Below are 17810 nucleotides of genomic sequence, written 5' to 3'. Positions count from 1 at the left end.
CAAAGCTGCTTCTCCAGGACCCCCGCTCCATGCTGTCCCCTTACCCCACAGAGCACACATGTCAGGCTGCCTAGCACGGGGTCCGGGTACCTATTATATTACGAACTGCGTGGAGGCAGAGAACAGTCTTATTCCTTTCCCCCCCATGGAACCCAGCACACGCTCTGCACACAGCAGGCACTGAACCCAGTAAGGTTTTGCTGAGTTGAACTGTGGCTGAGAGGGGCTAGGACGTTACCCTCGTCAGCAGCTTAGCCAAGATTACTTTTTTCCCTAAAGCAGAACTTTTTCTTCACATGAGACATTTCCTAGAAACAGAATATAGAAGACCAATAAAGGGAAGAAATCTGTTTAAAGTGGGGCTTAGAGGGCCCCACCCTCTCCACTGCTCACCCACTGTCCCCCCCCCCCCCAGCCCTTTCTTTTGGGTCCCTTGCAGTCAGCAAGCCAGTTCCTTGACCATTACCCATGGCCTGTTCCATTAGGTGACAGGGTTTGGAATATAAGCATGAGAAACCTTGACAGATTATGAGGATAATGACAACTAACATATTAAGTCCTGATGTGCTGGGTTGTTCTGGCCACTTTGCATGAATTGACTCACGTCATCCTCACAAACCCTAGGAGGTAGACGCTGTTAACACCTCCATCCTACAGGCCAGGGAACTGAAGCGCAGCACGCTAAGCCACTGGCTGCGGCCACAGCTGCTGAGTGTGAGGAATGGGATTCCAGGGCTGCAGTGGGACAAGTAAGAAACAATGGGGGATCCAGTAAATTAACATGGGATCCAGCGGAGTTATCATTTTTACTTAAAGGAAGAGGTTGATGCAGCAGGAGTTGTTTTGAGACAGCTGAGGACTGGATTGACCGCGAGGTTAACAGGAGCTAAGGAAGGCTGCTCAGAGAAGTTGACAGCCCCTGAGGCTATGCTTGCTGACCAAGGCGGGTCTCCTCTGGCTGCTGGACAGCCTGGACTCCAGACTCCAGCTGAGGACTCCAGAGGCCCGGGCAGACTGGACGCCGAGGGGAGGCTGATCTCGCCGTGGGCCCTCCTTTCCAGGCCCGGCCCTCTGCTTTCTTCTCTGACACCCCAGCCACCCCACTGTGCTCAGTATGACCCAGGCTGAAGCTCTCATGGTCACTTTCCTAGAGCCAGCTTCCTTCTGAGCCCAATGTCCCAACGACCTGCTGACCCTGGAGAGCTGGGGGTGTAAGGCCGTTGGCAAGTCCTCCCACTGACTGCTCGGTCCTTCCCCCCAAACATGCTCCTCCTGCTAAAGGGCACTTCCATGCACCCAGCTGTTCAGGTCAGATTCCTAGGAATCATCTGGAACCACCCCCTTTTGAAAGTTCACTGCTTGGCACCAGGTACCAGTCACCCTCAGGGACACACGGAAGCTCAGTGTGTTTCTGCTGAACATATGACTGCAGGCAAAGGATGCGGCACTGGGCACATACCCCCTTGATGACCATTTCCAGGAGTGCATGACATACACCACTGCATCTATTATATATGTAATTTTCCTCTCTATTCATTTAGGAACACAGCTATAATGTGAGACTCCGAGACTCCTCAAACCTTGGGAAATCGCAAAGCCATTGTCCGTCAAATTATATTAACATGATGTCCAGGTTGAAAAACGAAAACAAGAAAGCGTTAGAAGGAAACAGAAAAGTCGCCCCTGAGTGGACTGCCGCGATGTTCCACACAGGTGCAGCTGGGAAACGCCCGGTCAGTGGTCCTCACGGTGGCAGCACAGCCCGAGTCCCCCTGTCCTGATGGTCTAATCACACGGACACAGAGAGTCTCCTGCTCTATGCTGAACACCTTACTGATCTGACGACAGGCTGAAAATGAAACCTCAACACTCTAGGCTGTAAACACTTCCGGGATTTCCCTTGGTGCAGAGGAAAGCGATGCCTACAGCGCCCAGCCGTTCACAGAAGGAGCCTCCACACCCCTTCCCGGTCCTCTTTGCAATAAAGAACAATCTGATTCAGAAAACAGCAATGGCAGTAATTCTTTTTTTTTTTTTAAGTCTCTAAATATTAATTTCCCCACTTGAGTTTTGTTAAAACATAACTCCAGATTCTCTTCAGTTTGGTCTTATTTTAGGACGATTTTGGACTTTCCCAACAAAAGAAGCAATGTGAAAGCCAGAGGGGGAGGTCTGGGTGTGATCCTGACTGGGAGTCAAGGCACCGGGTGCTGGTCCCTTCTGGTAAAGCTGGGTGATTCCTCGTGCGATCCGGCGTAGACCAGCTCACTTCTACGGGCCTCAGTTTCCTCATTTGTAAAACTGGAAAGGGAGGACCTAGGATCTAACAGTCGTGCCTTCATCAGGTCTTGGCACCGGGGGAGGCTGCTCAAAACTATTAAATTAAAAAAAAAAAATCCCTGAATTCAAATAATTCAGGCAAAGTCTCAAAATAGTGTGTTTTGGCCAAGATGTGAAGCAGTGAAGACTCTCATACACGACTGGTGGGAGTGTCAGTAGATATAACCTCTCTTTTTTATCTAATAAAGTTAAAAAGTGCACCCCCATGAGCACCAGTTCTGCTTGCAATGATCCACCCCAGAGAAACGCTTGCATGTGTGTCCCGGGTACAAAACAAGACGTCATGACCTAAACCTGGAAACAACATAACTGTGAACACAACAGAGATACGAATTGTGGCAGATTTTTACAATTGAATACTACATAGTAATGAAAATAAATAGCTACACCCATACTCAAAGCATGAATACATCCTAAAAACTTAACTGGAGCAAAAGGAACAGACCAAAATGGTATACACAGCATAATTCCATTAAAAAAATCCCTAAAACAATCTGCAGAGATTCGTTTTAAGATTTACTTAGAGAAAAAAATGTACTGTTTAAATTGCTTTTCTCCCGGCAATTTGTGATGGATGTTGCCAGATCTCGTGTGGAACGCAGAGAGAAGATTCAGCAAAAGGGAGAAGGCGGACTGTGTCTATTTTTATGTTACTCCTCCATATACAAAACAGTTTGTAGGAAGAAAATCTCCTCCTTTGGTGAGAAAATCTCCTCCTCCTGCCTCAAAGGGACAGATGAACATAAGCAGGGAGTAAGGAACTGTGGTCGGAAAACAAAGACCTGAAATATTTCACGGTCTGGGACATGTGCCTGCACGCCTCTTCCCAGTCAGTCTTTCCATTCGTCACTGGGAATCTTTATTCTGCTACTTTTTCTTTATTTTTAAGGAAAGCTTATTCCCTGCATAGAAACATGTGGCAGTACGTAACAGCTGCCTGGCTGCCTGGCTGCCTGATGGGAAGTAGGTCACCTTGCGGCCACTGCTCTGGGTGGGAAGAGATTTCAGGACCACAGGTCCGGGGCAGGCGGACAGGACTGCTCTCTGGTCCAGCCGGCTGCAGAGGGGACCGCTCTCCAGGAACCTGGAGGCTGACGGTTCTCACACAAGTTTTTTTCCCCTTAAACTTGAACATTCAGCTTACAAGTCGTACGTTAAAAACAGCTACTGTGCACCCTGGGCAGTAAACCTGCTGCACATCACAGCCCTGTCTAGGCCTGCTCTGGCAGCTCCTTCTGTGAATAATGGGAACATTAGAAGCAGAGTGTCCTCAGGGCTTGGTGGGGTTGAGTGTCGGGACCCAACCCTGGGCCCCTCATTGCCGCTCCTGGGACCAGTGTGTGCAGCTGATACACCCACATCCTTAATCGGTGCTGTATCTGACCCATCCCGAGACACAGCTTTTAAGTAGCATCCTGTCACAGTTAAATTAAGCTTAAGTGGGTCACGTGATTTAAAATACCCATGGCCACAGAACAGAGGACAGTGCTGACAGCCATGTACTCTGAGAACCACTTAAAGTCCCTTCAGGTCTAGTTTAACCCACACTGTACACATAAAGGAAGGAGTCCCGGGCCATTAGTGCCCAAGCTCGCAATTTCTTTTTTTTTTTTTTTTCGCAATTTCTTTTATTCAAGGAGGAGCTGCAATTAAGCTTTTGAGCCAAAACATAAAGGTTTTGTTAGTTTAAGCTGATATCTTTAGTTAGGAAGCAAAACAGGATGAGAACTCCACTATAACTTAACTCAATGAATCCTACTAGAAATAACTTAAAACTTCTATTTAAAACGTGAAAAATCCTGTTAAAAAAGCCGGATACTTGTTACCACTTCTACATTGCTATAATTACTATGATAGCCTTCAGTTTCTCTGAGACAGTGAACACTTGTGGTCTGAAGGAGGCCAAAGGTAGGTATTTTTAAAAGCAGTGTCAGCTTTAAAATGATTTTGAAGGAAGTCATCAGATACAAGGTATCTGAACTAAAATATAGTGGCTATGCTTTCTTATTCTACTATTTGGTGGACTTGGGCCGGACTCTTCCAGCTCACACCTGTTTCCACAAGTACTGCCTGGCTCGAGGCTCGGGATGTACGGCGGGGGTGGGAGGTGGGGACAGGTGAGTAATCCACACACGTGATGCATTTATACTGTTCCACAAAGCAGAGGGGTGCATTTCCCCCGCATTTCTTTTTTTGGAAGGGTCGCCACAATCGGGGCACAGAGGTGCTGGCGGAGCTTCCCTGATAAATCTGCCCATTGAGGCTAGGTTCTAGCAGATATTTCTATTCCAGGAACCACTAGGCTGACTTGAGGCATGTTTAACCGTGTCCTAAATATAATAAATCCCAGCCAGGGTTAACATCTGGAAAACAATACTTAACAGTAAACTCTAGCATGCTGCGGGAGAGAGAAAATGTATTTTCAGAGCAGGAAATTTATTTCCTTCTCCTCAGAAACAATGCCCGCCCCTCGAGGTTCACATCGATGGAGAACAGGATGGGGAACACTGAGTACCAAGCACTTAACTGTGATCACGTGGATAAAACTGTTAGTGAGCACACGGGAATTCCATCTGTGCTTAGTAAGTTAATATAAGAACAGAACGAAGCTTGTATTTGAAAGGTAGCTTTCTACTGGTATCATGGAGTCTAATTATTATGTGATCAATGGAATTTGGTGTAAGGAAGAAGGACGGTTTTACTTTCTTCCTTTTTTGAAAGCTTTCTTTGATGTGAAATTACCAAAGGGCAGCTTCCTCACTCCCTGAATCATACTTGAAAGGCTATAATTACATTTCTTGACAGTGTGAACACACGCTCACTGTTTACTTGAAGGAGGGAAGTCCTTGTGTAATGTACTATTTACTAGAGCAGCCCGTTTTCTCTGAGCAGAAGTGAATGCTTCTGCTCGAAAGGAGGCCATGTGAAAACATGAACCAGCCTTTCGTCCTGTCAAGGCTGAACAAGAGTCATTGTCTGATTAGACCACATTTGTTTCTCCTTTCATCGTATGTTGGACACTTGCGTTATTTCCACTTTCTGGCTATTTTGAATAACGCTGCTATGAACAGATATTGTGCCTTTATCTGAGTTTTAGAGAAAGATGAATTCTGTACAACCGAGAATGAACAGTTATAATGTAAAAGTCCATTCATGTAACAGTTGCTTTCTGAACACCTACTATGTGCTGGGCTCTGTTCCAGGCATGGCGGGGAACAGCCAGCAGTGGCCCACTGACCCATCCATAACGGAGGGTTTAAAATACCTGATTAGATTTACTTATTCATTCAACAAATATTTAATGAGATGTTACTGTGTCGGGCACTGTGTGGAGAAGAACAGCTCAAAATCCTATGGAAATAACTTCTTATAACATTACCTGCCAGTTTCCATAAAGATTATTTTTTAGAGATATCAAGACATCTTTTCAGTATGGGAATCGTATTTTGAATCAGTATTTTTGTTTTTCCATTTCTCCTCTTCCCTTTTCTTTCAGCAGCATACCTGTACTGCCAGCTCAAGCACACAGGTGAGACAGAGATCCTTTTATAGGGTCAGGAGCATCCACTTCTGTGGAGCAATCGTTCACCACTTTTGAACGGAGTCTCTCTTTTTGCTTTTTCCTTGGTATTAAATAGAAACGCCCTAAAATTAGGCAGATTCAAATGATCAGTAGTCTCCATATTAGTTTTCCTGTGGTGTCCAAATTAATCTAACAAGCCAGTTGCAACAGGGGGTCTCAAAGTGCATTTAAAGCACACAATTCAGTGGTTTTCTTCGTACTTCCAGACTTGTGCAACCAGCTCCACGATCACTTTTAGAATTTGCATTGCTCCAAAAGGGCACCCGGTACCCATCAAGCAGGTCCTCTCCTCATCCGCCCCCTCAACTCCCCTCAGCCCTATGCAACCCTAACCTACTTCCTGTCTCTACAGAAATACTTATTCTAGGTATTTCATAAAAATGGAATCACACAGTATGTGGCCTTTTGTGTTTAGCTTCTTTGACTTATCGCATCTTCAGGGCTCATCCATGTTGTACTGTGTGTCAGTGCTTCATTCCTTTTTACAGCTAAATAATATTCCATTGCATAGACAGACCACAATTTGTTTATCCATTCATCAGTTGATTTGGATTGTTTCTTTTTTTTGGCTGCGCTGCGTGACATGCAGGATCTTAGTTCCCCCAACAGGGATCGAACCTGTGGCCCCTGCATTGGGAGCACAGAGTCTTAACCACTGGACCACCAGGGAAGTCCCTGTCTTAAAGTTTTGGTATAGATGTATGTTTTCAGTTCTCTTGGGTGTATACCTAGGAATTGCTGGATTATACGGTAACTCTGTGTTTAACTTTTTGTGGAACTGCCAGACTGTCTTCCAAAGCGGCTGCACTATTTTACATCTCTACCAGCAAAAATATGAAGGTTCCAGTTTCCCCAAATCCTCGCCACATTAGTTTTCATCTGACTCTTTGATTCTAGCCATCCTAGTGGGTGTACAGTGGTGTCTCATTATGGTTTCAATTTGCATTTCCCTGAGAGCCAATGATGTTCACCACATTTTCACAGCTTACTGGCCACTTATATATCTTATTGGGGAAATGTTTCTTCTGATCCTTTGCTCATTTTAAAATTGGGCTATTTATCTTTTTTTTAAAATAAATTTATTTATTTTATTTATTTATTTTTGGCTGCATTGGGTCTTCGTTGCTGTGCGTGGGCTTTCTCTAGTTGCGGTGAGCAGGGGCTACTCGTCATTGTGGTGCGTGGGCTTCTCACTGAGGTGGCTTCTCTTGTTGCAGAGCACGAGCTCTAGGCGCACGGGCTTCAGTAGTTGTGACATGTGGGCTCAGTAGTTGTGGCTCGTGGGCTCTAGAGCACAGGCTCAGTAGTTGTGGCGCATGGGCTTAGTTGCTCCGCGGCATGTGGGATCTTCCCGGACCAGGGCTCGAACCCGTGTCCCCTACATTGGCAGGTGGATTCTTAAGCACTGCGCCACCAGGGAAGCCCTATTTATCTTTCTGTTATTGAGTTGTAAGAGTTCTTTATATATTCTGGATACAAATAACTTATCAGATACATAGTTTACAAATATTTTCCCTTTTCGGTGAATTATCCTTTAAGTTTCTTGAACTATGAGGACCTCTATAAAGAAACCCCAACTATCCTGGTTTTCATTTGCAAACTATGTTTGAGACACGAATGTGATAAAAATGAACAGTTAAGGAGAGTGACTTCAGAATCTGAGAAAATGGGTGTCCTTGTGAAAATCCACTTATTTATAAGCTTGGACCCACCCTCATCATCTTTAAAATTTATTCTGTGGCAGCACCTGGCAGGCATTTCATGCTCACATAATGTTTGTTAAACTTTTAAACCATAATAGTCTCTCACAATCTTTAGGTTTAAAATGTGAAATCCTGGCTAAATCAAGTAACAGCCTGGTAGCTCTACGTAGTCATGGGCAGTTTTGTTTCCTCCTCTGTAGAATGGAGATAATAAACTCTCCGGGTTTGTGTGAGGATGGATATGTTAACTCATATGATGTGCATGCTAAGTTTCTATAACAATGGGCTATTCTGCAGCTACACTTGGAAGCTGAGAATTACAGGACACATCTCTTACATTATTCTGTAGCTGCACATCTTATTAATAGTTAGTAGTATGAGTGGTTTTCAACCTGAGTTCCCTGGGCTCTTTGCAAGTGTTTCCCATAATTCAGCAGACACTTAAAAGAATGGTAGTAAAACCCTTCCACATCAAATGTCTTGTGTGCCATATTATATACTTCATGGGGTACTACCAATGCGTTACTCTGTGCTGCTATGTTACTTATTTTTCTGTAGACTTCTGATCACATCTATACTTATGTATATTTTTCTTCCCCCTATATTTTATTATGAAAAATTTCAAACACACAACAAACTTGAAATAATTTTATAGTGGATACTTGAATACCCACCACCTAGATTCTGCCATTACCATTTTTACTGTACTTTATTTTTAATTTATTTATTTTATTTATTTTTGGCTGTGTTGGGTCTTCGTTGCTGTGCCCGGGCTTTCTCTAGCTGCGGTGAGCAGGGTTGCGGTGTGCGGGCTTCTCTTTGCGGTGGCTTCTCTTGTTGCAGAGCACGGGCTCTAGGCTCGCGGACTCTAGAGCGCAGGCTCAGCAGTTGTGGCGCAGGGGCTTAGTTGCTCCGTGGCGTGTGGGATCTTCCTGGACCAGGGCTTGAACCCATGTCCCCTGCATTGGGAGGCAGATTCTTAACCACTTTCCTGCCACCAGGGAAGCCCTTTACTGTACTTTAAAAAGTCACATATCTACCCCATTTATCCATCTTATTTTTGATAATTTCAACAAAATCGCAAACACCAGAATACTTCCTCCTACATGATTCAGCACCCAGGTCATTAGCTAAAATCAATGTTTGTTGACAGTTTACTCTTCTGATGTAAATTTTGATCCATAGAAACCCAAATTTTGAGTGTACGTTTGCTGAGTTTTGACAAATGCGTACACCTGTGTAATGCTAACTCTTATCAAGACATTATGCCCATGTTTTTAGACGTGCAGTTGTTTGGGAGGAAGGCTGTAGCATCTACTGCTTAGACGACCAGCCCCGTCCAGCTGCAGGACCTCGAGGTGAGGACAGGGCACCCGCTTCTTCCGATGCCACTGAAGCTCCGGCTCACGTGAGGGTCAGAGTCCCATCATCACAGTTGGAAATGTGACACATTAAAACATTTAAGCATCTATCTGACTTTACGTTTACGTTAAGGAACGGGAGGAGTTGTTAGGGTCTGCTAGGAATTCCAGTTGGTGGGAAATTTCTTGCATTTCTCCTTTCCACATTCCTGCATAATTAACTTAAATGTTTCTTGTGATTGATTATAAGGCCAACTTGAAAAAAACCCATTTCTGCTACCGTTTGCAGCTACTCAACCGCATAAACCAGAGTATTTCCACACACCCCTCCCCCCGCAGGAGACACTGGACGCTGAGCCCAGAGGAGACCAGCCGCCATCCAAACCCACACTACACAGATCATATAGTAAGTAAGTGTTGCCAGTGTGAACACTGAGAATTTCACTCTACTCAAGTACCACTTTAGTTTGGCATTTGACGCATTTCATTCTGCTGCTACAAATTCTGGACACTGGCCCTAATTTTTAACCTGGGCCCCGTGGAGACTGGGGTTTCCTGGCATCAACTGAGGGGCCACAAAGGCTCTGCGGGGGCTCTAAGGGCGACACCTCCTGCTCCTCACCCTTGCGGAGCCCTCAGCACGCTGGCACCCCACGTGGGATACTGTTTGACAAAGGGTCTATCTCTAAGGAACAAGAGGAAAAATAGCTGTAAGGCAGCAAAAACGTGTGTGTGTGCGTGTGTGTGTGTGCGCGCGCTTAACGCTATCTGGTTCAATGGCCCAATGTCCACAGGCTTCAGAATGAATCTGACAATACACAGTGAACAGGAAACTCGTTCCACCTGCCGGAAGGGGCGAGGACGTGGGGTCCTGCCGCCTTTACGGGAAGTCTGAGGACCCACGAGACAAGGAACGGGAATCCCCCAGGATTCTCCACTCAGGGGAGTAGTTTTTCTGAGAGGTTTAAAAAAATCCATGTATACAGTGTGACATCACGGAAAAAAAAGGTAGTCTCTGTTCCTGGTTCCTGACGCAGGGCTCCTGAAACCCGTGTAATTTCCTAAGTGAGACGAGCATCTTTTGTTCTAATGGGGTGACTCTGGGTGGGCTCCTGGTTGAGGGCTGGTCACCAGAAAGACCAACCTGTGATTAGAAGCTGGGAATTTTCAGCCCCACCTGCATCCTCCGGGAAGGGAGGAGGGGCTGCAGACTGAGTTAATGATGTATCAGGCTCCCAAGGGGAAGCCTCCACAGCGAACCCAGCAGCGTGGGGCCTGGAGAGCTCCCCTGCTGTGGACACATCCGCGTGCTGGGAGGGGGGCCCCCAACTCCACAGAACAGAAGCTCCTACCCTCGGGACCCTCCCAGGCCTTGCCCTGGGGAACCTCTTCATCTGGATGTTCACCTGTGTCCTTTATCATATCCTTTAATAAACCGGTAAACGTTAAGTAGGTGTTTCCCTGAATTCTGTGAGCCGTTCTAGCAGAAAACTGAATCCGAGGTGGAGGAGGACACGGGCACCTCTGATCTGAAGTCAGGTGGGACAGACGTGGGGGGTCCCCTGGGGACCTCGTCGTGATTGGCACCTGAAGTGGGGCGTCTCGTGGCCTGAGCCCTTACCCTGTGGGGCCTGAGGCTCTCTGGGAAGAGAGTGTCAGAACTGAGTTAAACGGTGGGACACCCGGCTGGTGTAACACATCTGGTGTCAGAGTGTGGTGAGTGTGGTCACAGTGGGAGCAAAGAGGACCCACGAGGGAAGTGCAGGTTCCCACCCTCAGGACCCTCTCAGAAGCTGCTTCTCGGGGTGAAGTTTCCGAAGAGGGCAGAGGAGAACCAGGCTGACCCACATATACTGAGATATTTGCATGTAACTTATTTTTCATACTTAAAAACATTACTGCCCATAAACAGGAGCATTTCCAATGCTACAGATCTAGAAAATGAATCTGAAAATAAACTTGGCTGAAATGAAGGTCAAAACGAGGGTTCAGAAGCACTCAGGTAATTGATTGGATATTTAGTGAGTTAACACTATATAGTAACATGCATATTTAAAATTATTGTTTATTTTACAATGACCTAAACATCCACTTTGAAGTTGAAACTTCATTTTTGCGAATAATTTCCAGATTGTCCTGAAAGCTCACATTCAAGGACTTGCAAGCCCTGAGATCCAGGCTGGTGTGGAGGGGACAAACGGGGCCCCCATGGCTCCTGCCGGGTGGCAAAGGGCACACGTGAGAAATCACTACACCTTTCTCACTGCTCTTTTCTTTTGGGGGGATATTCTCTCCTTTCCAGAGTGTTCTAAAACCAATTATGTAAATGGATGTATACGAAAGGTGAGGATCACGTAAACACATGTGTGCAAAGCGTGAGAACCTACATACACTCCAAGCTGTAGAGTTTCAAGTTAGATTAAGCAGAGTACGATTTTATAAACCTGTTCTAAAGATGATTTTCCAGGGACTTCCCTGGTGGCTCAGTGGTTAAGAATCCCCGCCTGCTAATGCAGGGGCCACGGGTTCGAGCCCTGGTCCGGGAATATCACATGCCACGGAGCAACTAAGCCCACGAGCCACAACTACTGAGCCCACGAGCCACAACTACTGAGCCCATGTGCCACAGCTACTGAAGCCCGCGTGCCCTAAAGCCTGTGCTCCGCAACAAAGGGAAGCCACCGCAATGAGACGCCGGCGCACCGCAACAAAGAGTAGCCCCCGCTCGCCACAACTAGAGAAAGCCCGCGTGCAGCAACCAAGAACCCAACGCAGCCAAAAATAAATAAATAAATAAATAAATAAATAAATAAAAATCCGATTTTCCCTGACTTCCTTTCTCCCAAAATAGCTGTTTCCATGGCTACATAATCACTTATTATTAGCACTTAGAGGAAACACATTTTGGGGGATAATGCAGTAGAGATCGTTTTTAATTTTCACAGTGGGGACTGGGGCCCTCTGTATGAAATATAATCTCTGCTAATTTGCTCAGCTCGCTTGATGCTGCAAAGACACTCATTTTTACCAAATGTACAACCCTTGAAGTTCATAATAATGATTGTTCCCACGCTCCTCCAGCCAGGCTGGTCCTGGTGTTGGATGGTGCAGTGCCCACCCCGCCTGCCGCAGCCCTGCTTGGGGACGCAGAGGTGGCCGCTGGCCGGGGAGACAGGGACGAGGCTGCCCGGCTGGAGCAAACCTGTCTGCCCTGTTTCCTCTGGGCCCCGGCCTGAGGGTTGTGGGGTGGCCCCACGGGTCAGCAGACAGGGACGGAGAGGCTGTGATGCCTCGGGCTTCAGTGGCTCTGAGAGACTCAGAACAAATCCCCCCTTTGCTGAAGGAGCCTTAGCACGTGTCCGCGCCTTGCGCGCCAGGTAGCACACACAGACCCGAGCAGACTTTCTCATTTGGGTATGAAAGGTGCTTTATAACTTGGGAGCTCCACGTGTGCCCGTGTGTCGCGGCCTGGAGAGGGGGCGGCGGGTACGAAGAAGCAGCCCTTAAAATGCTTGCTTAGACTTGAATCTGTTGTTGGGAAGAGGACCGAGAGGAGGCAGGATTTCTGCTCTCACGAGTTTTCACCAAGACTGACTGGTGGTGCCATCGCTTGTCCTGCCCTGGACCCTTCCCTCCCCAGTAATGTTTCTTTTTTTAAAATTGAGATATAATTCACATAACATAAACCTCACCATTTTGAAGTACACAATTCAGCGGGTTTTAGTATATTTAGAACCATCACTACGATTCAGTTCCAGAACATTCTCATTATCCCCAAAAGAAACCCCGTACCCTTTAACAGTCACTCTCAATTTCCCCCTCCCCCAGCCCCTGGCAACCACTAATCTACTTTCTGTCTCTATGAATTTGCCTGTTCTGGGCATTTCATACAACTGGACTCATTCGATACGTGGCCTTTATGTCTGGCTTCTTTCACTGAGCCTCACGTTTTCAAGGTTCATCCATGTTGTACCAAGTGTTGGTGCTTCGTTCCCTTTTATGGCTAAATAAGATCCCATCGTGCGGCCAGACCACGTCTGTTCATCCAGTTATCCTTTCATGGACATTTGCATTGTTTGCACTCTTTGGCTGTTGTGGATAATGCTGCTGTGAACATTCGTCTACACATTTTTATGTGGATGTATGTTTTTAATTCTCTTGGGTGTATACCCAGGGGAGAAACTTCCGGGTTCCTCTGGGTTTAAGCTTTTGAGTTACTGTGGCGAGATCATCCTTGGATTCTTCACTGGCAGCTCCGCCCCCCTGGGAAGCGCCTCTTCCCCCAAATATTCCCGTGGTTTCTGCCATGGAAGAAATGACTTCAACAGGGCTTAGAATGAATCCCTTCTTAATTAGCACTTGGGCTCAAAACACAAGACTGCTGAGCAGGTAACATAGTGACTTAGAGTCACACCGAGATGTCGGCAGATCTTTTCTCAGAGGATTCAGAAGAGAGAGGAAAAGAAGACCTGTCAGAACCCTGGACTCTGCCAGGGCAAAGCTCAGTGCCCCATCGGCCCCGCGCTGAGCCCCAGGCTCCCAATCTGCCCATTCACTTATTTCCAATAGCCCTGATTTCATGCAAGAACTCCCACTAAGGAGCTGGGTCTTTGAGGAGGAATAAGACACATTCCCCAAGGAACTGGAACTCTGGGGCGCTGGGCAAGCCGGCATGAGCGTCCTGGTCCCAGGACATCCCCGGATGGACATTGAAATGTCTTTTCTGTCCTTTATTTCATGAGCAAAGGTGATGGGAGGTGGAAGCAGCTACGTTCCTTCAACATCTTATTTGGCAACAAAAAAACATCTGTCTCCATGTGTGGGTCTAACAAGAGTTACTGAAGTATTACTTGTTTTTGAAATGTCTCACCCCCAACCTCAACATCTGAGTGCAGAGGAAAAACAAGATTGTTATTAAGAGACAAAGGTTGTTGACCTAATCTGATTCCCATGCATATTAAAATGGATTAAAAAAGCAAAGCTGGGACGTTATGATTGCCCCAGACAGTGAGGTTTAGAGGGGAACGGCTTTCTGTGATTCTGCCGAGCCCAGAGTGAAGACCGCAGGAACCTTGGTGTTTTATTTTTGACGAGCCTGGGGTCTTGACCTCGTGCCTCAGAGTCTCACTCTCTGTAATTTGAAAGTACGGAACGGAAAGAAATAGCAGAGCTTGGCGGGGGCTCCCCGCCCCGCCACCCCCCCGGTGGGAACCCTGATCTCAGTGGCCTCAGGTTACCCCCTGGACCTCAGTTCCCACATTGGAGACACAGCAGCAAGAGCTCAGGAGGGCTCACGTGTGCCAGGTGCCACTCTGGGGTCTTCGGGTCTCTATTTAACCCTACAACAACTGTACAGGAATACAGCCCATAATTTTATCCCCATGGAAGTAACCTGCCCAAACTCTCTGCTCTCGGGAGCAGAGCAAAGATCTGGATCCTGACTGCCTGCTGTCAAAGCTCATGCTGCTTCTTTTTGTCAAATTTACTTTGCACATTCTATTTTAAAGTAAACCATTAATTCTATCGCTATGGTGATGGGTTGTCTCTTTTTATAAGAAAGAGAAACTCCTAATGCGACATTGAAGGGAGCTGTGGTCCAGAAGCGACTTCGCTCAAGAAATACTGGGAACCACGATCAGACACATTCCCCGAGAACCTCAAACGCAAATCTATATGAATGTTAATGTTATCTCCAGCTGTGCTAGAAATTCCCTCTGGCATCACAGCTAGACTTTCCCAAACCAGAGCTTGATGACATCCTGTCCTCCATAAACAACATCTCCTGGGTCTCTGTCCCAATAACGGCCCCGTGGTCATCCTCATTGACCCCCCCTTTCCTCCACCTCCCTCGTTCGATCCAGTGCCTGGCTCTGTCCCTGAGGCCCCAGGCTCACCTCCACGGCCACCACCTGCCCGGGTGCACCCACGGGTCTCTGCCGCCTCTGTTTCACCCTCCACGCAGCACCAGAGTGACCTGACAGCCTCACTCTTCCAGCCGATGGCCACTTGCTGCGTCTGGAGGAAAATCCACGTTCCCTGGCCTGGGAGCGTGTGGCCCCTCGACCCCTCTCGCCTGTCCACAGCCACCTCCATCACCGCTGGGCGCCCACAACGCTTCCTGTCAGTGCTGGGGACATGCCTGCGTCCCCTCCTGGGCCCTGCCCACCCCGCTCAGCACCCCTCGTCCGTGACAGGTGATGGAGCCTGAGCTCCGAGGGGTGAGGAGGGGCCGGGGGCGGCTGCACCTCCCTGTCCTTAGTCAGTATTCACAGTGTAGTTTTAAATAGTGTAGATTTGGTCCCAAATACTGTGAATTCCCAGGTTTTACGCTTCTGGAACCTTTTCCACAAGTATGGATTTTTAGAGTTTACAGACTTAAAATGTAAAAAAGCTTATTTCTTGATGCCCAAAGAGTTATCTAAGACAAACTTTAAATACAGTTTTTGTTATCAAACGAGCAAACACAGCTAAAACTCGCTGATTAACCTTCTTCTGGGGACCATTATGCTCTAATAGTTATAGACTGAATCTAAAATAGCAAAAGATAGGAAATAGGAAAATGAGAATTTCAGGGAAAAACAATGAGCCAGCTTTGGCACCAGAGTCCTTTGCTTATTTCTCCTCATACATTTTTTTCATCAAATATTTACTTATTATTTTAATTACCATCTACTCTTGAGGTTCTAGTCTACTTCAAATGTGCGTAGGATGATCTCATTACTTTAAGTAAGAGTTTCGGCTTGACTGCAGATGTGGATTATTTAAATTTTAATTTGGGGGCCCTGGCTCCAAAATTAAAATATAGTAATGAATACCTAAGTATGTTATAATTTATGAACATGCCTATAACTCTATAGAAGGCAAAAAATGACTAGAACTGAATGCAAAGATCGAGGTAAAATGAATACAACTGCTTCTGGTTCTTCCCTGAAACACTGCCTCCTGCTGGATTTTCAGTTTTGCATCTACTAAACTCAGCTTATGTTAAAAGCTGGTTTCTGCAATGAGTCGTTAATTATTTGTTCCTTGTACTTAAGGAAGTTCAAAGATTCTGGGAGGGCAGCACGGATTGGTCCTCGCGGACAGACTCACTATTGGGCGCAGTCTATGAGCTGGTACTCGTTGGACCTCTCGAAGCAGGCCTTCACACCTTCGTCATCCCAGAGCTTCTTCACGTGATCGAAGAATTCCTGAAGTTTGAAAAAGTTACAGATAAGAAAACCCATGTGTTACCTTCTTCCAAAAGTTAAAAGTAAAAAGAAAATGCCAAAAACATTTGCAGGGAGTGCATAAATTGTTTTCTTCGTGGAGGTCGACTCCACACATGGGGTGGACGGCCCAGATCTCACCACTCAATCTACTGGTCAAACATTCTTATTGTTCCAGAAAGTTCCCCAAAGTGGAAATGACAAGTCAAAAATTAATGACATTCACCAACTATCAATACAATTAAGAATTTAAAGTTCTTAGGACTCAACGACCCGACTAGCAGAATGGCCATTTCAGCTGTGAAAAAACATGCTTGTTACAATGGCAAGTTCTGTTTTAGCTGCTTCTTTTAAATTTTCTAGGTGAGCCACGATTATGAATAGACATGGTTGAGCAGACGGGTTAAATTCAGCCCCAAAGCATTAGGTACATAAGAAAGAAACTTTTAAAATTACACCCTTTGGGGATAGTGATTTACTGTTTTTGATCTTTCCAGAAACTCTGAGTTAAGCGTGAACTGGGATTTTTGGTTCACACACTGTGCGCAGGCCTATCCCTTATGGCACCAGCAGCCTCTGAAATAGGAGCCTGTCTACCTCAGTAAAGGTGGCTCTATGAATCCGTATTTCCAAAATTATCCAAATTAAATGAACAGTGCTATGGAAGCAGATGACTATACATTAGCAGCTAAATATAAAATAAGTTACATAAATTTTCACAAAACTCTTTGTTAGAATATTTATATCCCTTCCCAAACCAGGAAGCACCGATTTCCATCTCTGCTCTGCAGGAGAGGGCCTGGGGTGACCCCGCCAGGAAGCAGTCGAGGCTGCTCTCCCTAAGAATCAGCGCAGAGTCTTTGCAGGAAAAAACAAAACCTGAGTTGGTTCACGATTCCATACAAGGGTGGATCCAAGTATTGAGGGGCCTGATGCTTATACAACTTGTGGACCCTCTTTGAAAAAAAGGAACACAGAATTATGAGTACAAATCAGGGATAAGACCTGGGAGGGGGAGCAGGGGGCCCTGAGTGCAGCTTCACCCGGTTATAGTGCGTCCCAGCCTGACTCCCAGTGTCGGGAACAGCTTGTAAGCTTGTGCCGCACGTCTCTGTATCTATCGTGTCTGCCTGTCTGTCCTCAACAACAACAAACCCAAACTGCTCACAGGTGATAGGAAGGGACAGTCTCCACGCCAAGGAGAGGAGCTGGACCCTCAGATTTCATCCTGTCTCCCTGGATTGATGCTTCCTTCCGGAATCTTCCAGGGCCGCTCCCATCGCTCCAGTGAAGGAGTCTGTGGGCTTCCTTGAAAAATTTCCTTCGAAGAGCCAAATGAAGAGACACACACACACACACACACATGCACCCCATGTCTAAAGAGAAATACTCTATTATGCTATTATCCGGACGGTCCAGGAGGGCAGTCATACGCCTGTCGTGGTGATATTGGGATTTAAGCCCCACTTTCCCCCTACTGCAAACCCCTGTGCAGTGGTCCTGGAAGAAAGTTCCTTACTGTCTTTAACAAGTGTCAGAATCATTTTTTCTTCAATAGTCTGAGCAGAAGCCTTTGAGACAGTCACAGAGGGGTGCTTGACCCAAGAAACAAAAT

At 46.4% G+C, this 17810-nt stretch overlaps 1 protein-coding gene across 4 annotated transcripts in view; it reads right to left on the bottom strand.

The window, feature by feature from the left end:
* Positions 1–17810, bottom strand: part of GNAL (G protein subunit alpha L) — a gene marked incomplete at its 3' end in the record, with an annotated part of 92648 nt that overhangs the window by 18742 nt on the left and 56096 nt on the right. For all 4 annotated transcript variants that reach the window (XM_082354854.1, XM_082354856.1, XM_082354855.1 and 1 more), the window contains one exon: positions 16080–16177. In XM_082354854.1, the coding sequence (XP_082210980.1) occupies positions 16080–16177 (98 nt within the window). The remainder of the gene's footprint in view (positions 1–16079; positions 16178–17810) is intronic.

The sequence above is a fragment of the Balaenoptera borealis genome (assembly GCF_965194805.1).
Source record: "Balaenoptera borealis genome assembly, chromosome: 14".
Lineage (NCBI taxonomy): Eukaryota > Metazoa > Chordata > Mammalia > Artiodactyla > Balaenopteridae > Balaenoptera > Balaenoptera borealis.
Note: the sequence above shows the minus strand (reverse complement) of the source record. Positions and strands in the feature narration are given on the sequence as shown.